Below are 25,591 nucleotides of genomic sequence, written 5' to 3'. Positions count from 1 at the left end.
ATGACTCACGAAAAGATATCATCTCCGACAGTGTACCATTTCCATGGAGCGTTGACCTACATTTGGTGCTCAGATATCTGGAGTTAGACTTGAATCAACAACTCTTGACTCAGGTGGACATCTTCTCATTCTGGTGCCAGGTAAGAGGGCTTTCTCTTGGTATTTTAGCCGACACATCGTCTTCAACCATTGCCTTAAAATATCTGATGATTTCTTCACTTGGTTTTCATTTGTAAGACCTTGTGTCTACATTGATTGCCGGGCGTATCTCTATACTGCCTACACTTCACCTCAAAATCCATTGGAATGTCATGAGAATCTATAGGAAACACTATATTAGCATAAGAGATAACAAGGTGTAGAGCTGGATGAACACAGCAGGCCAAGCAGCATCAGAGGACCAGGAAAGCTGGCATTTCAGCCCAAGACCCTTTTTCTGAAGAAGCATCTAAGCCCGAAATGTCGACCTTCCTGCTCCTCCGATGTAACTTGGCCTGCTGTGTTCATCCAGCTCTACACCTTGTTATCTCAGATTCTCCAGCATCTGCAGTTCTTACTATCTCTGAAACAATATTAGCATAAGAGTTTGATTAACCTGGAGGCCTATATGAAGGAGAATGATACAGTCATCAATACCATTATTACTTGAGAATACTTCAGTACTTGCTGGGCAATAGCTCATTGACATTTCTCCATGCAATCTGTGATGAATTATAGTTTCTAAAAACTTTTTTTTTTGTAAAGGAAAAATTTATTAATTCCCATTTTTCCTTGTGAATGTCTGAGATGATGGGTAAAAGACAGCCTTTGAATGTTGCAACTGTTGGCAATAATAGTAACTACAGGTTTAACCTGTTGGTTGAACATTCCCCTGACTGCTGTTTTAATGGAAGCCTTAACCTGTCTATTTGAAATGCATTAACAAGCTTATCTTGAGACCTAAAAGTCCTCCTCTCTGCTCAGAATAATTTTAAGAATTTAGGTCCTGATTTGCAACTATTACTTTGGTATATTTGCTTCAGACTTTAGCCAGATGCTGTATGTGGCAGTAAGAAGCCTTTTGGAGGTTATAGATTGAAAGAAACAGCTATAAACCTGAAATAAGGGAGAGCATGTGGAGAATAGTCAACACTTGCAAAGAAAATAGGTAGATCGACCTCTTTAGTATGTTAGCTTTTTTTGCCATATAGGGGTAATATCATCTTTCTGCAAAACTATGATGCTTTGGTGAGACCACACCTTGAGTTTTGTACACAGTTTTGGTCTTCTTACCTAAGGAAGGACTTGCCTCAGAGGGAGTGTGACAAAGGTTAATGAATTTGAGGTTGAGGGCAGTCTGTGAGAGAGAGTAATGGAGTGTGCCTGTATTCCCTGAGGTTTGCAGGAAAGAGAGATGATCTAATTGAGAATATGAGTGGGCTCAACTAGGTAGAAACTGAGAGGCTGTTTTGCTCTGGCTATGGATCCTTGAATTCGAGAAAGTAGACACGGAAAAAATCAAATAAAACAAAGTATTGCAGATGCTGGACATCTAAACTAAACACTTAAACACCCACTTAGCAAGCACTTGAACGTTCTGAAGACGTTATCTCGGACTGGAAACGTTTACTCTTTCTCTGCACAGATGCTATCAGACCTCCTGAGTTTCTCCAGTGTTTTCTGCAGTTGTCTCAGAGACCAGGATATGGGTTGCCCGTTTAGGACTGAGATGAAAAACATCTTCACTTGGAAGATAGCCAGTCACTGAATTTTCCTACCCAGAGGGCTGTGGATATCCAGTCACGTCTGTTTGAGACTAAGAAGGATGCATTCTTGAGCACTACAGGAATCGAGGGAAATGAAGACAGGGCAGGAAAATGGAGTTGATGTTGGAATTCAGCCATGATTTTATTGATGGCTGGACCAGACTCTCCAAGCTCTATAAAACAAAAACAGAAGTTGCTAGAAAATCTCAGCAGGCCTGGCAGCATCTGTGACGAGAGGTCAGAGTTGGTGTTTCAGGTCCGGTGATCTTTCCTTGAAAGGAGGGGTCAGAGGAAGGATCACCAGACCCAAAACATTTACTCTGATCTCTTCACAGATGCTGCCAGACCTGTTGAGCTTTTCCAGCAACTTTTTTTTTTCCCCTTGATTTATAGCATCTGCGGTTCTTTCAGTTTTTTCCCTCCAAGTTGTTTAACTGACTCTTGCTATTTCTTATGTTTTTTAAACTTAAATGAAAAGTCTCAATGCATAATCCTGCCCTGCTTTTCATATGCAAATTGATAGTGAAACGTTTTTGTCTTGACTCTTTTAGCTCCTATCAAAAAAAATTGCTGTTTTGACTGTATTTGCTGTTTAGTTCTTTATCAGAGTGTCTAATAATGACAATGTGAAAGTGATAAAGTGTGGTTACATGTTATATCCACCTTTGGGATCCAGGTCAACTGGCTTATGGTGGTGTTCATGCTCCACATAAATCTCTTCCCATTCTATTTCCTCTTTACAGCGCTGAGGTGTATTTCCTTCCTCTCTGATGTGCATACCTAACCTCGCCTTAAATGCATCCCAGTGATTTACCTCAACCATATCCTGTTAGCAAATCATGCATTTTCTCTATTCCTTTGCTAAAGAAGTTTCTGTTAAATTGGTTATTGGATTCATTCATGGTTACCTTATACTTGAGTCCTCTAATTTTAGATTCCCTTGTAAGTGGAAGCATTTACTTCAGGTCTATCGTGATAGAAAATGCTTTTGAGCTTTAAAAGCAGCAGTGTGTGCTTAGGGTTATCATACCTGTTGTGGAAACTAGGTTTGCAACTGGTGCTATTCTTAGTGGTGCAACCCACCCAAACAGTTCTATATAAATAGCAAGGTTATTTTCCATTGATTATGAAAATTCCACTTTAGTCATCTTAATCTGTGCAATCCTTAATTTACTTTTGATGTGACTGCCATTAAACCAGTAAGTGGAAGCATACTCTGTGTTTTTGATGCTTATCTTGTAATTTTCTTTCAGCTGAATAGTGGCTCAACAGGAATACAGAAGGTAAATTCTGCATTCCACTTTGATTTGGCAAAGCTTGAAGGAAGGGTCATTGTATTTTCCCATGTTCATTGCAATAGTAACAAGTATTACTGTTAAGCATATAGCATATGTGCAGAAATACAAAAAAAGACACTTGCTACCTAGAAAATCAAATTTGCTATATTCCATTTTACAGAAAAGCGAATCAAAGATGATGATGTCTTGCTAGTGTAGAAATGATGCGGTCATGTCTTTTTCTGTCATTTCGTGCAGCGGTGCATCAAGGGATGAGCTAATTTTCTGCAGCCCCATATTGAGAAATGTATGATTCATGGAGAAATTCCCAATGGTGAGTGGAGGAAGTTGGATCAATTGAATAATTCCATTGAAGAGATAGTACAGGCTGAATGGGTTGAGTGACCACCTCCTAGATTGTATCATTCTATGGTTGTTGACACAAAAATTTACTTTGCACGTTGCCCAGATATGATGTAGAACAGCCAAATACGTTATGCAAAAAGCTATTGTGATATGTCACTGGATTGCTCTGGCCCTAATTCCGTACTGTGTTGGGCACACGTTGCTAACATATGGTAAATAACATTGAGTAAGGTTCATGCACAGTCACTTTCTGCTGATAAGTTACTGGCTGTAGTTTGCTTCTCCATAATTATGTGATGCTAACTGTTACTCCATTTATTTGCTTTGAAACTCCTTGTGTATGACACAGGATCTGATTGCAACGTTATTTATGAATGAAAGATTTAATCAGATCAGGCACCAGACTGAATCTCTAGCCCACACAGTAGATGACACTTAAGTTTTGCCAGCTGAGTGAATTGTTGAGTGAGATGAGTTTGATTGTTGTTTGCCAGGCTGCTTAATATGAGACATGTCGGCTTTGAGAAGGAAGAAAATGTGGTATCTCTTCAGGTATCTCACTGCTTGCAGTAACGGTCATTGTCACGCTGGCATTTCAGCGCAGTTCTGTGGAAGAGTTGTGCTGTTGTGGTTGTTACCTTTGTGACGAAATGTTAAACCAAAGCCCAGTTGATACACTCGGGTGAAATAAAAGATCTCAAGCCATTTTTGAAAGAAGATCCCGGAAAGTTTTCCTTGATCTTCTGGCTAATAATTATCCCCCAAACCAAATCACTGAATCAACTTGCCTGGCCATTATCTTATTGTTTGTGAGAGTTTGTTGTACACACGTGTCTGCATTTCCCAGAGTGTAATGGTGACTATACTTCAAAACTACGTCATTAGTTTTAAAGTGTTTTGAGCTGTCCTAAGATCAAGAAAGTAATTGAGTCAACATTAATCTTCTCACTGCTGCTCAGTTTGGATTCTGCTAAGGCCATAATTAAGACAATTAAAGTCAATGACAATTGGAAAAACCCTCCCTCGATGCCAAGCACAGAAGAAGATGATTGTCATTTTTGGAGGCAAGTCATCTCAGTGCCAGGACCTCATGCAGAAGCTGATTAGGGCAGTGTCTTAGGCATGATCATCTTCAACCGCTTCGTAAGATGGAGTGGAGATGTTCCCTCATGATTGCAATATTTGGTTCCATTCATTACTTCCCAGATGCTGTCACACTTTATGGCTACAAACAGCAAGATCTGGACAAATGCAGGCTTTGACTAATAAATGCCAAGGGACATAGAAACATAGAAGATAAGAGCAGGAGGAGGCCATTTGGCCCTTTTAGCCTGCTCTGCCATTCTTCACAATCATGACCGTCCAACTCAATAGCCTAATGCTGCTTGCTCCCCTTAACCTTTGATCCTATTTAACCCAAGTGCTATATCTTGTCGCCTTTTGAATCCTTTCAATGTTTTGGCATCAACTACTTCCTGTGGTAATGAATTCCACAGGCTCACCACTCTTTGGGTGAAGAAATGTCTCCTCAGCTCCGTCCTAAACCATCTACCCCGAACCCTCATACTCTGACCCCTGGTTCTGGACCCATCCACCATCAGGAACATTCTTTCTGCATCTTTCCAGTCTAGTCCTGTTAGAATTTTTTAAGTCTGTATGGGATCCTCCTTCATTTGTCTGAACTCTAGTGAACAATCCCAACCTAGTCAAACTCTCCTCATATGTCTGACATGCCATCCCTGAAATCAGCCTGGTAAACTTTGCAGCACTCCCCTGAGATCAAGAGCATGCTTCCAAAGAAAAGGAGACCAAATCTGGACACAGTATTCCAGGTGTGGTCTCACCGAGGCCATGTATAACTGCAACAACACAGCCCTGCTCCTGTACTCGAAATCTCTCTCAATGAATGCCAACATACCATTTGCCTTCTTAACCGCGTGCTGCACCTGCATGCTTACCTTCAGCAATTGGTATACAGGTCCTACTTAACACTCCCCTCTCCCAACTTACAGCCATTCAAGTCATAATCTGCCTTCCTGTTTTAGCTTCCGAGGTGAATAACCTCACATTTATCCAAACTATACTGCACCTGCTATTGATTTGCCCACTCACCCAACCTGTCCAGATTGTGCTGAAGGATCTCTGCATCCTCGTCACAGTTCACCCTCCCATCCAACTTGGTATCAAATGCAAACTTGGAGATGTTACATTTGCTCGCTCATCTAAATCATTAACATATATTGTGAATAGCTGGGGTCACAGCACCGCTCCCTGTGGCACCCCACTAGTTACTGCCTGCCAATTTGAAAAGGTCCCATTAATTCCTACTGAGATAGCAAGAACTGCAGATGCTGAAGTCAGAGATAACAAAGTGTGGAGCTGGAGGAACACAGCAGGCCAGGCAGCATCAGAGTACCAGGAGGGTCCTGACCTGAAATGACAGCTTTTCTGTTCCTCTGATTAATTCCTATTATTTGTTTCATCTCTGCCAACTGGCTTCTGATCCATTTCAATACACTTCCTCCAATCCCATGTGCTTTGATGTTGCACATTAATGTCTTAGGTAGGTTTTTGTCAAACGCTTTCTGAAAGTCCAAATATTCTGCATTGACGGGCTCCTCATTGTCACTCTACTAGTTACATTTTCATAGAATTCCAACAGATTTGTCAAGCATGATTTCGCTGTCATAAATCCATGCTGATTCTGTCTAATCCCGCCACTGGTTTCTAAATACTCGACAATGGATTTTGGAATTTTCCCCACAACCTCCAGGCTCACCGGCTTGAATATTGGAGTGACATTAGCCACCCTCCAATCTGCAGGAACTGTTCCAGAAAATGCGAACCAACAACCACCTCCAACACGATTAACTTGATCTCCCTTTTATGTACAACGGCATTATGATAGCCACATCATCTTCTATCGATATTCTGAAGGGTTACCGATCACCAGGTCAACCAAGTAGTTGCCTGCCAACTCCCCAAACCCTGTCCACCATATACAATCCACAATGCATGACTGTGATGGAATATGTTCTGGATTCCCAGGAATGAGAGATACTGACCAAAGACTGCATTGTGGAACTGTTCACTTGATTGTAGTTTTGTTTATCACCTGACTTAAATGCACGATAAGATAAATCAAAGAAGTGAAAAATTAGTTTTAAAAATTTTTATTTAATTGAATTTCTTCTGCAGGGAATCAGTGATGTGCAAATGTTGTTCTACGTGCCTGATAAAGTTGCATACGTTGAGGGGCATAATGAAAGAAGGGGCCATTTAAGCACAAAATTCCGGTTGAACTACTGCAAGACCCTCTCAATCAATCTCAATTTGGACAGCACTGACAACAATGACAGCACAAATGGTTTCCAGGCTCTGGGTTACGGAAGGAAACATTCAAAATAATTTCTGTTCTTGTTCGCTAATTAGTGATTCTCACTGATGAAAGTAGGTACTTCTCTGGTGATGACCAGCTTGTAGTGAAATAGGCAGTAAATGCGCTCACATGTGAAGTGCAAACACTTGAGTGAGGTGTCAGAAGTGTACTCAGGGATAAATTGGCAGCTTCTGGGGAATATTTAGGAAAATGAGGAATTAAGTAGTTATTCTTGTGTTGGGTACAGACCACCGGGTTCTTGTACTATTAACAGCATGATAAGACATGCATTTACACCATGATCCCCACATGAGTTTCTGCATGCTCTGTGTAATAACTCTGTTAAGGGTCCAATTTCATGCTTGATCGTACTCAAAATGCCAGCTTGGCTCAATTGGTACCACTGCCACTATCAGAAGGTCTAGCTGCAAGCGTTTCTTCAAGAGTTTACGGAATTTGGAGTGACACTTGATGCAGTGTTGCAGAAATGTTGTTCAGTGGGAGAACCTACCTTTCAACAAAAGCAGTTTGCTTTTACAAGGTGTCTGAAACATCCCAAGGTATTTCACTAGTGGTTATGAGCTACATATTGAGACATTAGGCATGGGATAGAGGAAAGTTTTTAAAAGGAGTTTTCAATGAACAGATAAACGTAGAGAGTGAGGAAATTTAGGAATGACATTTCAAAGCTTAGAGCTTTGAAGGCAAGGACACCAGTGATTGTGCAAAAGAAATTGGAATGTGCAAGAGATCAGGCTTCCTTCTAGACAATGATTTCCAGAGTCCTATCACTCTCTGAGTGATATGCATTATCCTCAACTCCCCCTCTTAGCCTTGCATCTTTCACCATAAATCCTTGCTGCCTGGTTATTGACCCATCTCCTAACAGAATAATTGTTTTCTTATTCAGCCTATCTGTGTCCTTTATAACTTTATACATCTATATCAGGTTCCCCTCAACCTATTTGAAACATTTCCTTGCCAATTTTTATGCTTCAATCCAAAAATAGAGGTCAACTGGTCATTTTCATTTGCTGCGCCCAGACTATTTTTTACTTCTGCCTAAATAAAAATAGTGACTGAACTTCAAAAGCAATTCATTGTTAGCATTTCATAAAGACAGGATTTCTTCCTGTTTCTGCGGAATTGATATAATATGGTCAGCAAATTATTGCCTTTGAAACATACGGCTTGATGAACTGAGAGAGCTTTCAAGTCATTTAATGAAATTGGATTTATTTAGCTAAATACTATTGAGGAAGAATCTCATCTCATATATGTTCACATTCTCATAAACATTTCATTAAAAATGTTAAAACACACAAAGGTCTGTGTTGCAAATGTCTATCCTTGATCCTGGCTTTAGAAGCCGTATCCAGCTAGTTTAATTTGCCTGTTCCAGAATTCTCATCTGGTTCATTTCTCTTTCCCTCTCTTAATGTAAAACTTTTTTTGTCCTAGTCAGGTTTGACATTACACAGCATGCAAATTACCATGTTTGGCCTGCAACAAAGACCTCCATGGTAATGCAAGCATGTACACTGGCCCATTGAGAATTTCCTGACAACATCTTAATGTGGTTATGATCAATTTATTTTAGTTTAGTTGCTAGTTTATTGATTTTTGTTCCCTTGTCGTTTGTTTTGTTTGCGCTTTCCAATTTGTAATGCCACTTTTATTTTTGAAAATTGCCACTGAGGTTAAGAAGGTTTGCATTGCGAAGTCTATTAAACTTCAACACCACAAGTTTTGTCAAATATTTTGAGGGACAGTACAGACTTAAACTTTAAGCACCTGCTAGCAGTAGTGGGACGCTGGGTTTTGAATGTTTATGCTCCAGTTTTCTTGTTCACTTGTTCATACAATCCCTTGGAATAGCTTTGATGCTTGTGTTGGCAGATCTCAGTCCAAAATGTCTTTAGTGATGTTGCAATTACCCTAGTGTGTCAGGCTGAGCAAAGGAATTAGAAAATCTGACAATGCTTCCAACTTTTGATCATTGTTCAGAACCACTGCTGAGTGAGCACAGACAGATAGGGACTGGCTACTATCGCAGCTCATTGGAGGAGCACCCTGGAAATCATGTCCTGATATTCTCAGAGTCCCTCTTTATACACACAGATAGGCAGACACAGCCAGACAAAAGAAGATGAGTGTTATTGGAGGAAAGAAAGACTGGAGAGGTAGTTTAGTGGTCGTCCATAGGTTTTGCTGAGATGATCCATTTGCTGATTCACATGATGATCTTCCTTCTCCAAATACTTTCACTTTTATGCAGGTGGCACAGGATGACTGGTTCATACTTACAAAATCTCTGAAACATTAATTAAAAGTCACAGCTTACAACAACTGGAAAGGGGAAATAAACTGGCTATCTTCAGAAGCCTTTTACTGCAGAGCAAACTTGCTCCTTCATTTCTGGAGCTCTGATGGCTCTTTTCAAAATTTAAAATTGACAATCTAGAAATAAATTAGAATGTTTTTGACAGAGAGGAGGCCTTTAGTCTATGGACTAGTGACTGGATAATCAGCTACTTATTGTCTGTCAAAGCTCAATTTGTACATGTGTCCCCTGGCTCTAGCTCATCTGTAACCACTTCTCCGTAACTACTTAAACAAGTAGCTGTTTAAACAGCATTTACAGTGAATGTCTGGTTACTTACTTTTAGGAAAGTTCAGCAATCTTTCACAAATCTTTCTTTGTTAAAACACTTCCTAAATTACCATCTTAAAAAAGATCCCAGCCCACCCAGCTTCTCTTCATAACTCAAATACTCCAGTCCCAGTAACATCCTTGTAAATCTTTCCTGCATTCTCTCCAATTTAATAATGTCCTTCCTATAGGAGGGTGACCAGAACAGTATACAGCACTCCAAAGTCAGCCTCACCAACGTCCTGTACAACCGCAACATGACATCCCAACTCCCACACTCAATGGTCTGAACAAAGAAAACAAGAGTACGGTACGCTATTTGGCCTTTTGAGACTGCATTTCCATTGAATACCATCACGGCTGATCATCCAACTCAGTCCCTTGTTTCTGCTTTTTCCCCATAGCCTTGGATCCCTTTAGCCTGAGGAACGATATTTGTCTTGTTTTTAAAAACGTTCAGTATTTTGGCCTCAACTGCTTTCTGTGGCAGAGAATTCCTCAGACTCCTCACTCTCTGAGTGAAGTCATTTCTGTTCATTTCAGCCCTAAATAGCCTTCGACTATCACCCATGGTTCTGAACTGCTTTGTTATCAGGAACATCCTCCTTGTGTTTACCCTGTCTTGCCCTGCTTGAGTATTATAAGTTTCTACAAGATTTCTCTAATTCTTCTAAACTCCAGTGAATATATTGATATAATTGATCCAGTCTCACTTCATACCAGGAATCAATCCATAATTGGGAGTATAGAAAAATAAAAAGATTGCCCTTTATATATTTTAAGGACACCTTCTTATATCTTATGGAATGGTTCACTAGCAGGACTCAACGTTCTCATGGAATAGAGAGAAATTTTTTTTCTGTTTTGAAGAATTTTTCTAACAAGAATGATTAGATTTCATCTCCTTCTCTGTAGCAAGAACAGTAAAGTGTTACAAACATCAAACATTTCTATATTATGTCATTGCAGTAATGTACTTCGCTATCATGAGCAGTTACACATCTCATTAGTAAAGTGCCTTAACCCTCATCCTGCCCTCTTCTCTCAGTTAAGATCAATTCCACTGTTCTGGAGTTAGGGATGAGAATATTAGTGAAGTTGCTATGCTGATTCTTATCTAGGCTGTTGCTGCAAACTTGGACTGTAGGTAAAATCAGTTTTGTGCTTAATTGCTATACTGGCTGGTGTATGTGCAAGTTAGCCCAGTATGTGTCAAATTATATAAGTTGCACTTGTTAGTATTAAAAATTAAAGTTAATATATTTATTTGCCTCCTCAATGTTCTTGACTTTGGTTATTTGTTCTCAGCATCCAGCTGTTGTTGGCAAAACTGGCATTTATTGCCCAATTGCCCAACCCTGATGACTCTTCAGAATGTGGTGGTGAGCCACCACCATGAACTGCTTCGTCCCTGTGATGAATGTGCTTCCTGCGGTGCTGCTTGGGAGTTCCAGGATTTTAACTCAGTGACAATAAACGAACACTTGATGCAAGTCTAAATTGGGATGGAGTGTGTGAATTGGAGGGGAATTTATGATGGTGTTCCTGTGCAATGCACAGCACCATTCGCAATTCCTCAGATACTGAAGCAGTCCACACAAACGCAACAATATCTGGACAATATCCAAGCTTGGGCCGATAAGTGGCGAATGACATTCACACCATACAAATCCCAGGCAACAGCCTTCTCCAATAAGCAACAATTTAATCAATGCCCTTGACATTTATTGGCGTTACCATCACTGAATCCCCCAGTAATAAACATCCTGGGGGTTACCATTGACCAGAAACTTAACTGGGCTAGTTACAAAAACACAATGGTTACAAGAGTCTGTCAGAGGGACTAGGAATACTGCAGCAAGTAACTCACCTCCTGACTCCCCAAAGTCTGTCCACCACATACAAGGCACAAGTCAGGAGTGTGAGGGAATACTCCCCACTTACCTGGATGGGTGCAGCCCCAACAACACTCAAGAAGCTTGATACCATCCAGGACAAAGCAGCCACTTGATTGGCACCATATCCACCAACATCCCACTCCCTCCACCACCGACACACAGCAGCAACAGTGTATACTATCTACAAGATACACTGCAGAAATTTGCCAAAGACCCTTATACAGCACCTTCCAAACTTGACCATTTCTATCTAGAATGTCAAGGCAGATACATGGAACACCACCACCTGAAAGTTTACCTCTAAGCCACTCACCATCCTGACTTACTGTTCATTCATGACATCGTGGGTCAACCTTTGTGAGGGGTAGGTCATGCCTCACAAACCTTATCGAGTTTTTTGAGGATGTGACTAGAAAAGTTGATGAGGGTCAAGCTGTGGATGTGGTGTATATGGACTTCAGCAAGGCATTTGATAAGGTTCCCCATGGTGGGCTCATTCAGAAGGTCAGGAGGAATGGGATACAGGGGAACTTAGCTGTCTGGATACAGAATTGGCTGGCCAACAGAAGACAGCGAGTGGTAGTAGAAGGAAAATATTCTGCCTGGAAGTCAGTGGTGAGTGGGGTTCCACAGGGCTCTGTCCTTGGGCCTCTACTGTTTGTAATTTTTATTAATGACTTGGATGAGGGGATTGAAGGATGGGTCAGCAAGTTTGCAGACGACACAAAGGTCGGAGGTGTCGTTGACAGTATAGAGGGCTGTTGTAGGCTGCAGCGGGACATTGACAGGATGCAGAGATGGGCTGAGAGGTGGCAGATGGAGTTCAACCTGGATAAATGTGAGGTGATGCATTTTGGAATGTCGAATTTGAAAGCTGAGTACAGGATGAAGGATAGGATTCTTGGCAGTGTGGAGGAACAGAGGGATCTTGGTGTGCAGATACATAGATCCCTGAAAATGGCCACCCAAGTGGACAGAGTTGTTAAGAAAGCATATGGAGTTTTGGCTTTCATTAACAGGGGGATTGAGTTTAAGAGTCGTGAGATCTTGTTGCAGCTCTATAAAACTTTGGTTAGACCGCACTTGGAATACTGCGTCCAGTTCTGGTCGCCCTATTATAGGAAAGATGTGGACGCTTTGGAGAGGGTTCAGAGGAGGTTTCCCAGGATGCTGCCTGGACTGGAGGGCGTATCTTATGAAGAGAGGTTGACTAAGCTTGGTCTCTTTTCATTGGAGAAAAGGAGGAGGAGAGGGGACCTAATTGAGGTATACAAGATAATGAGAGGCATAGATAGAGTCGATAGCCAGAGACTATTTCCCAGGGCAGAAATGGCTAGCATGAGAGGTCATAGTTTTAAGCTGATTGGAGGAAAGTATAGAGGGGATGTCAGAGGCAGGTTCTTTACACAGAGAGTTGTGAGAGCATGGAATGCGTTGCCAGCAGCAGTTGTGGAAGCAAGGTCATTGGGGTCATTTAAGAGACTGCTGGACATGCATATGGTCACAGAAATTTGAGGGTGCATACATGAGGATCAATGGTCGGCACAACATTGTGGGCTGAAGGGCCTGTTCTGTGCTGTACTGTTCTATGTTCTAACCTACAGCACATGGACAGCAGCAGTTCAAGAAAGCAGCTCACCACCACCTTCTCAAAGGCAACTAGGGATGGGCAATAAAAATGCTGGCCATCCAGTGAAGTCCACAACCTCCATGTGAATAACCAAAAATTGCACCTGCTCTCCTTATTTTTCAAGGTGTTGGTGGGTGCAGGTTTGAAAAATGAGTGACTATCCTATGCTCTCTGTCAGCTTTCCCATCCTTCACATGCAGCTTAGATAGAGGACATCAACTCAGTAATTCAAGAAGGCAGTTCACCACCACCCTGTCAAGGGTAATGAAGCATGGGCAGTAAATGCTGGTCTAGCCAGCAATTATCCACATCCTGTGAAAGAATAAAAATAAAAGCATGTTCCTAACATTTTCATCACTGAATCTGATTATAGTGCCCAGTTACCATGCTGAATTGGTCAATTCAACACACACTGTAACCTTCTTTTAAAAATTTGATTAAGCTTGCATGATGCCTAAGGGGATAAAATACAATATTCACCCAGATCAGAAATCTGCAGCTCACACAATTACACATGAGGAAGGAGACTTCATAAATTTTTCTAAAGGGATCCAAATGGTATGTCATGTTTCTGAAATAATAATACACTACACAGCTAAGAAAAATTGTTGCACTTCTGTGTTCTAATTTGCACCCAGTCCCATTCACCCCTCACACTACCCTGCATGTTCCCCTGCTTGAGATGTGCTTTGATTTTAAAAATTCCCATCCTTGAGTTTAAGTACCTACCTTAGTCTTGTCCCTGTATACCTCTGAACTATCTACAGCTCTGCACCACTCAGAATTTCTGCACTCAAATTCAGGTATCTTGTGTAACCTGACTATAATCTCTTTAAACACCAGAGGAGGTGATGGCCTAGAGGTATTATTGCTGGACTATTAATCTGGGGACCCAGATAACATTCTGGGTACCTGAGTTCAAATTATGCCAAGGCAAATGGTGGAGTTTGAATTCGATAAATGTCTGGAATTAATCTAATGATGACCGTGAATCCATTGTCAATTGTCAGGAAAAACCCATCTGGATCACTAATGTCCTTTAGGGAAGGAAACTGCCATCCTTACCTGGCCTGGCTGACATCTGACTCCAGACCCACAGCAACGTGGTTGACTCTTAACTGCCCTCTGGGCAATCAGGGAAGGGTAATAAATGCTGCCCTGGCCAATGATGCCCTCATCCTGTGAATGAATAAAGAATAAAGCTGTACTCTCCGTTTATCTAGACCCTAAGAATAAACTACCCTCCCTGCTTTTCTCAACATGTGTACCAATTCCTACTGCTTTAAGTCATTCCTTAAAGCCTACCTTTGACTAAACTTTGGTCACTTGCCTTTATGTGGCTTACTGTCAAATTTTATTGTTTGACACTCATGCAAAGCATTTTGGGACATTTTACTATGGTAAAGGAGTACATAAATGCAAGCTGTTGTTGTTCATTTAGTTCAGAAAGAATCTTCTGTAACAGTAAATGTGTTTTGTAACAACAGCAAGTATTGCTAAATTTATAACAATCTTTTAGGGACCATCTTGGACTGGTTTGTCATGGTACACATATGTTGGCTGATAATCAGGTCGCCTTAGAGTCGGTTTCACCTTAACTAGTTTACTACAGATGCAAAACAGCAAGGAAGCACTTGGAAAAATATTGCTGGGTGTATTCAGTTGTGAAGTGGTTCCAACGGTTCTGTTTCTAAAAACAGCAATGATTTATATGCAGTTAAACTTAACCCTTCCTGCACTTATCAACATGATTTGATACACAACAGGAAACAGCTGGTACTCTTCCAAACAGCTCAACTTGTTTTAATTAGTCCTGTAGGATCAATTTTTGACATGTTTTTCTCTAAAAGTTCTTTTAGTATTGCGGCGCCTTTCATTGTGCTTCTATTCTGTTTGGCAGGGTTTTATAAAAATATTCTTTGATGGGGCGTTTGAAAATGTACCTTTCATATTTGGTATAGTTACAAATTTTAGGCTGTAGATCAGTGGTTCAAGGAGCAGGAACCTGCATCTCAAATCTCTTGTGGTGCTACACGGGAATGCTTCAATTTTCAGTGCTCTTTTCCTTTATAGTTACATAGAACACATAGCACAGAAACAGGCCATTTGGCCGGACTGCTCCTCATTGGGATTTATAGTCTACAAAAATCTCCTGCCATCTCACTTCATCTCACACGATCGGTATAACTTTTTTTCCTGGCATCAACGTACTGTTCCCTCTCACCCCACCCCAAATTGTTTTTGCAAAGACATTGCTTCAGGTGCTTGGTTCCTTCAAGCGCAAGGCAATGACTCATGTATATGCCGTAATTGTCTCGTTCAGTGCCCAACTAGTCTAATCCTTTCTTTGCCTTGTGCAGAGAAATGGAAAGGATCCCTGGAGTAGTAATCAAAAGCAGGATCCTTACCTGGATCTCCCCCTTCCCTAAACCTTGAAACCAACATAGAATCTCTACTGTGATCCTACTCAGACTGTATTGAGCCTTTGACTTGATTGGCAGCATTCAGTTTGCTCAGCAGATCAATTTACAGAACACTTGAGGGCTTTAAAATATTCCAAGGCACTATATTGAAGAAGAACATGAATGTTCTCAAGAAGGGTAACTGGATCTGAAATGTTAACACTGCTTTCAATCTGCAGATGCTGGCAGACCTGCTGAGTTTTTCTACAATATCTGATTTTTTTTGTGAATGTTCTTGCTGGTGTCCTAGTCATCATATGACATTATAAAACAAATTATCTGATCATTATCATGTTGCTGTTTGTGAAAGTTTGCAGTGTTGCAAATTTTTGCAGCTTTTCTCACATTACAACAGGGTCTATACTTAAATGTGTTTTGTTGTAAAGAGCTTTGAGACATGCTAAGGGTTGTGAAAGGGGATATAGAATGCAAGTTTCTCTGTCTTATTGACATCCAACCTTCAGACTGACGAGTTCATTTCAAAATCCATACAAAATAATTTATATAAAATCCTTCCATCCCTGCTGTTTCAAGAAGCATATCCTGAAGAAGTAGATTTGCAACTTAAATAAAAGTGGAATTACTATTTGGAAAGTTGCAGTATATGATTCATTGTTGTGATCATGCAGGTTATATTGTGCTTGTGGATTTAAATATCAATCCATATGTTCTTTGAGTGAAAATTGCAAATTCTATTCGTCAACTTATTTTCTTTTACTAAAATATGTTGTTAATTGCTTCCACCAAGCCTAAAATCAAATGTGTTTTCTTGCAGGTTCCCAAATTATTGACTTGATGATGTTGGTAATTGATGTGACAAAGGGAATGCAAACGCAGTCTGCGGAATGTCTTGTGATTGGTGAAATTACATGTCCCCGGATGGTGGTGATCCTGAATAAGATTGACCTTCTACCAGAGGCAAAGAAACAAGTGGCTATAGACAAAATGACAAAGAAAATGCAGAAGACACTGGAGAATACAAGGTAATCCCAACTGAAGTACAATCTGGGTGTCTCTGTTTGGTGCATGAAGTTAAATATCTGCTGTGATCTTTTGAATGGCACACAGATTTGAGAGGACAAACTCATGGCAAATAAATAAGCAAATGTGGAATTTACAAAAAAAAGTCTGACAATATCTTGAGAGAGATATGTAGGTTTTTAAAAAAAAATAGTAGAAACTGCTGATGCTGGAGAATCTGAGATAACACGGTGTGAAGCTAGATGAACACAGCAGACCAAGCAGCAGCAGAGGAGCAGGAAAGTTGACGTTTCAGATTGAGACCCTTCATCAGAAAAGGGGGAGGGGCAAGGGGATTCTCAAATAAATAGGGAGAGAGGGTTAGGCGCATGGAAGATGGATGAAGGAGAACATAGGGTGAGAGGAGACAGACAGGTCAAAGAGGCGGGGTTAGAGTCAGTGAAGGTGAATGTAGGTGGGGAGTTAGGGAGGGGATAGGTCAGTCCAGGGAGGACGGACAGGTCAAGGTGGTGGGATGAGGTTAGTGGACAGGAGGTGGGGTTGGGACTTGACGTGAGAGGAATGGTTAGGGGGGCGGGGACCAGATGGGCTGGTTTTGGGTTGTGGTCGGGGGAGGGGAGATTTTGAAGCTTGTGAAGTCCACATTGATACCCTTAGGCTGCAGAGTTCCGAAGCGAAATATGAGATGCTGTTCCTGCATCTTTCGGGTGGCGTCATTGTGGCAATGCAGGAGGCCCAGGATGGACATGCCGTCCGAGGAGTGGGGTTCGGAGGGAGAGTTGAAATGGTTCGCGACTGGGAGGTGCAGTTATTAGTTACGAACTGAGCATGGGTGTTCTACAAAGCGGTCCCCAAGCCTCCGTTTTGTTTCCCCGATGTCGAGGAGGCCACAATGGGTACAGTGGATACAGTAAACCACATTGGCAGGTGTGCAGGTGAACATCTGTTTGATGTGAAAAGTCTTCCTGGGGCCTGGGATGGGGGTGAGGGAGCAGGTGTGGGGTCAGTTGTAGCTCTTGCTTTGGTTGCAGGGAAAAGTGCTGGGGGTTGGAGGGGAGTGTGGAGTGGACAAGGGAGTCATGGAGACAGTGGTCCCTCCAGAAAGCAGATAAGGGTGGGGTGGGGGCGGGGGGGTGGGAAATGTCTTTGGTGGTGGGATCAGATTGCAGATGGCAGAAATGTTGGAGGATGATGCGTTGGATTTGGAGGTTGATGGGGTGATACGTGAGGATGAGGGGGATTCTGTTTTGGTTATTATTGTGGATAGGGGGTGTGAGGAATGAGTTGTGGGAAATGCGGGAGACATGGTCGAGGGCATTTTTGATCACTGTGGAGGGGAAGTTGTGGTCCTTGACTAAAGAGGACATCTGGGATGTCCAGGAGTGGAATGCCTCATCTCGGGAGCAGATGCGGCGGAGGCGAAGGAATTGGGAATAAGGAATGGCCTTTTTACAGGAAGGTGGGTGAGCGGAGGTGTATTCTAGGTAGTTGTGAGAGTCGGTAGGCTTAAAATGGATATCGGCTTCCAGGTGGATGTCAGAGATGGAGCCATGTTTTAGAAGGTTTTTATTAACACTGTCTTATTTGATTTATAAACAGAGTTCAATCTTTTCTTGTTCTTGTAGAAGCATAAGAACATAAGAGGTAGGAACAGGAGTAGGCCATTCAGCCCCTCGAGCCTGCTCTGCTGTTCAATAGGATCATGGATGAATCAACATTCCTCACATCCACTTTCCTGTCCTTTCCCCATAACCCTTGATTCACTGACTGATGAAGAATCTATCCATCTCAGACTTAAATATACACATGGACTCTACCCCCACAGCTCTCTGTGGCAAGGAATTCCAATGATTCACAACCCTCTGAGAGAAGAATTTCCTCTTCGTTTCAGTCTTAAATTGACACCCCTTTTTTCTGAGACTGTACCATCTGGTCCTTGGCTTTCCCATGAAGGGAAACATTTACCCTGTTAACCCTCCTATGAATCCAATACGTTTCAATGAAATCACCTCTCATTCTTCTAAACTCTAGTGAATAGGGCCCCAACATGTTTAGTATTTGCTCATATGCAGTCCCTCTATACCAGGGGATCATCCTAGTGAACCTTCTCTCAACTACCCCCAATGAGCTACCTTTCCTTAAATAAGGGGACCAAAACTGCTCTCAGTACTCCAGATGTGGTCTCGCTAGCACCTTGTACAGTTGCATTAAGACGTACTTACTCTTACACTCCAAACCCCTTGAAAAAAGAGTCAACATTCCATTAGCTTTCCAGATTACCTGTTACACCTGTGTGCTAGCTTTCTATGTTTCATGCATAAGCCCTTTGGTGTTCCAGCTTTTTTTCAGGTTTTCTCCACTTACATAGTTCTCTTTTGCTTGTGTGGGATGTGGGCACAGCTTTCAAGACTAGAATTTATTGCCCATCCTTAGTTGCTCTTTGAACTAAGTGTCTTGCTAGGCCAGTTCAGTGGTTGCAAAAGACAACCACATTTCTGTGAATCTGGTGTCACATTTAGGCCAGACCAGGTAAGGACAGCAGATTTCCATCCCTAAAGAACATGAGTGAATCAGATGGGTTTTTTATGACAATTGAACAGTGGTTGCATGGTTGCCATTAGGCAGGGAGTTCCAAAGTTGCTCAACGCTCTCAGGGAAAAATGTTTTCACGTCCCTGTCCTGAAAGGGCGATGACCCTGCTCCCCCAAGTTTTGAACTGATCCACAAGATATGGTGCTGTGATAGCACAGTGGTTTATACTCTGCGTTGTGGTTGCAGTAACCTCGCTTCAAATCCGACTCATGGCAGTGTGTGTTTGCTGCAGTTTGGGCAGTGTGGTGGCTCAGTGGTTAGTACTGCTGCCTCACAGTACCGGGGACCCAGGTTTAGTTCCACCCGTGGGAAACTGTCTGTGTGGAGTTTGCACATTCTGCCCGTGTTTGTGTGGGTTTCCTCTGGGTGCTCTGTTTTCCTCCCACAGTCCAAAATTGTGCAGGCCTGGTGGGTTGGCCATGCTAAATTGCCTGTGATGTACAAGGACCTGTAGATTAGGTGGGTTACAGGGGGATGGGTCTGAGTGGGATGCTTTGAGGGTTAGTGTGGACTTGTTGGGTTGCAGGGCCAGTTTCCACACTGTAGGGATACTATGAAGATGAAACATCCTTCTCATTTCAACCTTGTCGAGTCAATTCAGGATCTCGTACATTTCAATCAAATTACCCTTCGTTCTTCTGAACTCCAGTGGAAACAATAACAGCCTGCCCAATCTATCTTCATAAGACAACCAGCTCATTCTTGTTATCAGCCCACTAAACTGTAATGATACCTGTATTTTCTCTAAACTCTCTATCCAAACAGACTCTCTTCTTAACATTTCCAGCAGATTCTCCTCTATCAATATTTCTATCCCTAATCCTTCCTTTCTTCCTCAATCTTTGCTGTACACCATGTATCCAGAACTAGTTGGTATGTTGGCTCTGTACCCAGAGAAGATGATGGTGAGTCAGTTTCTTGAACTGCTGCCAGTGCGCAGAAAGCACCTATACATTGCTCCTAGGTTGATGTTTCCAGGTTTTTGACTCAGTGGAAATGAATGAAAGGTGACATAATTCCAAGTCAGCATGGAATGTGGCTTGGAGAGGAATTTCGATGTGGTGGTGTTCCCATCCGTTGGCTTCCCTTGTCCTTCTGAGGGAGGGGGGAAAGGGTTGCAGGTCTGAAGTGGCTTTCAGAAATGCCTTGAAGAGTTGCTGTCATCTACCATGTAGACGGTACACATTGCTAGAAGATACCAACGCTTGTAGTATTATTCCACGGGTGCCAGCAGCTTCCAGAGATAACATCACATGCATGTTGGACTTGTAGTAAATTCAGAGTTTTGTGGCAATTTTCAGAATTTGAACTTAATTTGTTGAAAGAAAATTTGGAAGTAAAGCTGTTATCATCTAAAATAACTGTAACACTTAGGATTAATGTAAAATTCTCAACTAGTTCACTGACACCTTTTAGTGGAGGAAAGTTCACTAAATTCAATATGGACTGTATGTGATGTAGGCCCATGCTGTTATGGTTAACTTGAAAATAGTTCAGCAAGCCACTGCTCACGCCACTGTTTCAATACAGATAGTAATAGACATAAATGCTGACCTTACTGGTGAGACGCATTCTCTGAGAATGATTTAGAGATTGCTTCAGGGGTATTTTTGGTGGCTGGTCATCATCCTGCATTACAATTTTAAGCTACACATTTCATTAGCAAGATCTCAATAAGAAGAGGTGGCCCGGGCATTCGGCGACCAATTCTGTTAGCCCAAGAGCTGCTGCAGCTTAGATCAGCTAATTCATTTTAGATCATGGATTTCAAGGTATATGGTTTAAACTTTACCAGTCTGTGTAGTTTCCCATTAATCAATGAGACGAGCACTATACATTATTTTAATTTCTTGAAACGGTTTCCACCGTGTAAATTCTGAATCCCATCTCTCATCTCCTAAATAACTTTGCTTTATTTCTGCTTAGATTTCAGATTTGCAGGTTTCTCCTGTTTGATCTGTCTAGACCCAGAGTTTTAGAAAGGATTTTTCTTGCATAACATTTACAGCACAAGAACATGTATTCCACCAGACAGTCTTAGATTAGATTAGATTGGATTCCCTGCAGTGTGGAAACAGGCCCTTTGGCCCAACAAGTCCACGCCGCCCTTTGAAGCATCCTACCCAGACCCATCCCCCTACAACCCACATACCCCTGAACGATATGGGCAATTAAGCATGGCTGATCCACCCAGCAGTTGCCCAGCAATTATGCTTCCTTTTACTTCAGCACACCTGTCAACATGCCCTCTGTCTCTTTTCGCCCCACAGACATATCTAACTCTCCCATAAATGCATTTGTGTTCTTGCTGCTGTTGCATCAGTGGGGAAATAAATTTTATAGCAATGCTGATCTGTTTTCATTCACTCAAGAAATGTGGACGTTGCTGGCCAGCATTTATTGTCTGACTCTACTTCCCCTTGAGATGTTGAGCTGTCTTCTTGATTCACTGAAGCCCATGTGCTATAGATAGCCCCACAATGCTGTTAGGGAGGAAATTCCAGGATTTTGACCCAGATACAGTGAGGGATAATGGTATAATTCCAAGACAGGATGTTGAGTGGATTCCATGTATCTGCTGTACTTGTCCTTCTGGATGCTCGCGGTGGCAGGTTAAGAAGCTGCTAACTAAGCTGCAATGCACATTTCTGCATCCTGTTTACGGTACATGCTGCTGCAGCTGAGCTTCAGTGGTGGAGGGAGTGGATGCTTGTGGTTGTGGTGCCAATGAGTTGGGCTGCTTTGCTCTGGTGTTAAGCTTCTTAAGTGTTGTTGGAGCTGCATCCATCAAGGCAAGTGGAAAGTACTTGACCAAACTCCTGACTTGTACCTTGTAGAAGGTGGACAGACTTTGGAGAGCCAGGAGGTGAGTTACTCGCCACAATATTCCTAGCCTCTGACCAGCTCTTGTAGCTATTTTATTTATACAGAATCACAGAATCCATACTGTGTGGTAGCAGGCTATTCAGCCTGTTGAATCCACACCAAGCACCAAAGAGCATCCCACCCAAACCAATCCCCTTACTGTGTAGCTGCAACCCTGCACTTCCCAGAGCTAACTCACCTAGCCTGCACGTCATTAGACTGTGGGAGCAAAGTGGAGCACCCAAAGGAAACAGGGAGAATGTGAAACTCTGCACAGACAGGAATAGAATCAACCACAGGTCCCTGCCATTATAAGCCACCATGCCACCCTGCGATTAGTCCAGTTCAGTTTTTGGTCAGTGGTAACCCTGAGAACGTTGATGGTGGATGATTCAATGATGGTGATACTATTCAATGAGAAGGGGCAGTGGGTTAGATTATCACTTATTGGATATGGTAATAACCTGGCATTTGTGTGGTATGAATGTTACTTGCTACTTTTCAGCCTAAGCTTGGATATTCTGCATTCTGAGATATCCAAACAGAAATGAGAATGTTACACCAAGTCCCCAAACGTTCATAATGCACAGCTTTGTGACGTGTAAAGACAAATGTTTCAGTATCCCACTTTAAACCACAAAAATAGCCTTGAATTTCAGCAAAATAGAATATTAGACGTTGGCCGTATTTCCCACATCTGTGGTTTTCTTCATCACTTTTCTTTTTCTAACCTTTCCTTCTCTAATTGTTTCTTCCTGTAAGTGTAGCCACATTCTACTTTTATTGTGCTGCTTTCGGTGGACCCTACCTATAAAATAAAACAATAATTTGAAGTCCACTTTATGGAGTTCTGGAACCAAGTAAAAAAAGATCAAGGAAAAGTCAAGAATTTCATCAGGAATAGTGTGAATAGATCAGTGAAGGACAATGTTTCAGTTGATTTGACTTTTATATAAGCAAGAAAGCAGTCCCATTAGTGATAATGGGAACTGCAGATGCTGGAGAATCCAAGATAATGAAATATGAGGCTGGATGAACACAGCAGGCCAAGCAGCATCTCAGGAGCACAAAAGCTGACATTTTGGGCCTAGACCCTTGATCAGAGAGGGGGATGGGGTGAGGGTTCTGGAATAAATAGGGAGAGAGGGAGAGGCAGACCGAAGATGGAGACAAAAGAAGATGGGTGGAGAGGAGAGTGTAGGTGGGGAGGTAGGGAGGGGATAGGTCAGTCCAGGGAAGATGGACAGGTCAAGGAGGTGGGATGAGGTTAGTAGGTAGGAGATGGAGGTGCGGCTTGGAGTGGGAGGAAGGGATGGGTGAGAGGAAGAACAGGTTAGGGAGGCAGAGACAGGTTGAACTGGTTTTGGGATGCAGTGGGTGGAGGGGAAGAGCTGGGCTGGTTGTGTGGTGCAGTGGGGGGAGGGGACGAGCTGGGCTGGTTTTGGGATGCGGTGGGGGAAGGGGAGATTTTGAAGCTGGTGAAGTCCACATTGATACCATTGGGCTGCAGGGTTCCCAAGCGGAATATGAGTTGCTGTTCCTGCAACCTTCGGGTGGCATCATTGTGGCACTGCAGGAGGCCCATGATGGACATGTCATCTAAAGAATGGGAGGGGGAGTGGAAATGGTTTGCGACTGGGAGGTGCAGTTGTTTATTGCGAACCGAGCGGAGGTGTTTTGCGAAGCGGTCCCCAAGCCTCCGCTTGGTTTCCCCAATGTAGAGGAAGCCACATCGGGTACAGTGGATGCAGTATACCACATTGGCAGATGTGCAGGTGAACCTCTGCTTAATGTGGAAAGTCCTTGACCTGTCCATCTTCCCTGGACTGATCTATCCCCTCCCTACCTCCCCACCTATACTCTCCTCTCCACCTATCTTCTTTTCTCTCCATCTTCGGTCCGCCTCCCCCTCTCTCCCTATTTATTCCAGAACCCTCACCCCATCCCCCTCTCTGATCAAGGGTCTAGGCCCAAAATGTCAGCTTTTGTGCTCCTGAGATGCTGCTTGGCCTGCTGTGTTCATCCAGCCTCATATTTCATTATCTTGGATTCTCCAGCATCTGCAGTTCCCATTATCACTAATGGGACTGCTTTCTTGCTTATATAAAAGTCAAATCAACTGAAACATTGTCCTTCACTGATTGGGCCTGGGATAGGGGTGAGGGAGGAGGTGTGGGGGCAAGTGTAGCATTTCCTGTGGTTGCAGGGGAAGGTGCCGGGTGTGGTGGGGTTGGAGGGCAGTGAGGTTAGGGAGGCAGAGACAGGTCGGACTGGTTCTAAAGAATGGGAGGGGGAGTGGAAATGGTTTGTGACTGGGAGGTGCAGTTGTTTATTGCGAACCGAGCGGAGGTGTTCTGCAAAGCGGTCCCCAAGCCTCCGCTTGGTTCTAAAGAATGGGAGGGGGATTGGAAATGGTTTGCGACTGGGAGGTGCAGTTGTTTATTGCGAACCGAGCGGAGGTGTTCTGCAAAGCGGTCCCCAAGCCTCCGCTTGGTTTCCCCAATGTAGAGGAAGTATACCACATTGGCAGATGTGCAGGTGAACCTCTGCTTAATGTGAGCGAACAAGCGAGTCACAGAGAGAGTTAGTTTGGTTAGTTTGGTACAAGGATGACATTTTATTCAATGTAGGAAAAATGTAAGAAAATGTATTTATGAAATCATATGTGAAATATTGTAGACCTTCACTGAAAATACCTCTTTTCATTCCTGGAAGGAATATAAAAATAATCATTTTGTATGTATGTAATCCTCTTTTATCTCAACCAATCAGCCTTAACAAAATCAAAATATTGTGAATGCTGGAGCTCTGCAATAAGAGTTGGAGAAACAAAATATTGAAAAATCTCTTTGCATCAGACTACACAACATCGGATAGTAATAGTATTCTAAAAGTACTAAATAATCAAAGGCTAAGGGAAGGAGAAGAAGTAAACATAATAATTGCCACTAGTGAAAAAGTACCAGAGAAACTATTGGGGAAAAAGACTGAAACATCCTTGAACCTAATGAATTGCATCCTAGAGTTTTAAAGGGTATTGCTGCAGAGACAGTGGGTGCATTGGTATGAATCTTCCACGAATCCTTAGATTCTGCAAAGTCCCAGATGTGGCCAATGTTGGAACCTTTATTCTAAAAGAGAGGGAGAATGGAATCAGAAGCGAGTAACTTTAGGCAAGTTAGCTTAATATCTGTCATTGGGAAAACTCTAGAGACTTATTTAAACAGACGTAATTGCGGATAATTTAGAAACCTATAATATGATCAGAGTCAGCAAGGCTTCATGAAGGGAAAACTGTGCCTGTCAAATTTATTATAGCTGTTTGAAAAGGTTATAAGCAGAATAATAAAAGGGAATCAGTAAATGTAACGTAGCTGGATTTCCAAAAGATATTTGATGAGATACTGCATACGAGGCTACTTAATAAGAGACAAAAACAGAAGTTGCTGGAAAAGCTCAGCAGGCCTGGCAACAGTTCTGAGGAAGGGTCATTGGATCCGAAATATTAACTCAGATTTTTTTTTTATAGATGCTGCCAGACCTGCTGATCTTTTGCAGCAACTTCTGGTTTTGTTCCTGATTTACAGCATCCGCAGTTCTTTTGGTTTGTACTTAATAAGACCCCATGGATAGAAGATTATAACTAAAGACAGAGAGTTGGGACAGAGGGGCTGTTTTCAGAATGGCAGCCTGTAATCAGTAGAGTGCCACAAGGATAAATGCTGGGCCCATAATTTATTTAC

At 42.3% G+C, this 25,591-nt stretch overlaps 1 protein-coding gene across 1 annotated transcript in view; it reads left to right on the top strand.

The window, feature by feature from the left end:
• eefsec (eukaryotic elongation factor, selenocysteine-tRNA-specific) overlaps nt 1-25,591 on the top strand; it is a 406,572-nt gene that overhangs the window by 88,741 nt on the left and 292,240 nt on the right. The window contains exon 2 of the mRNA XM_048548098.2: nt 16,186-16,393. Coding sequence (XP_048404055.1) covers nt 16,186-16,393 — 208 coding nt within the window. The remainder of the gene's footprint in view (nt 1-16,185; nt 16,394-25,591) is intronic.

The sequence above is a fragment of the Stegostoma tigrinum genome, chromosome 11 (genome assembly GCF_030684315.1).
Source record: "Stegostoma tigrinum isolate sSteTig4 chromosome 11, sSteTig4.hap1, whole genome shotgun sequence".
Classification (NCBI taxonomy): Eukaryota; Metazoa; Chordata; class Chondrichthyes; order Orectolobiformes; family Stegostomatidae; genus Stegostoma; species Stegostoma tigrinum.
Note: the sequence above shows the minus strand (reverse complement) of the source record. Positions and strands in the feature narration are given on the sequence as shown.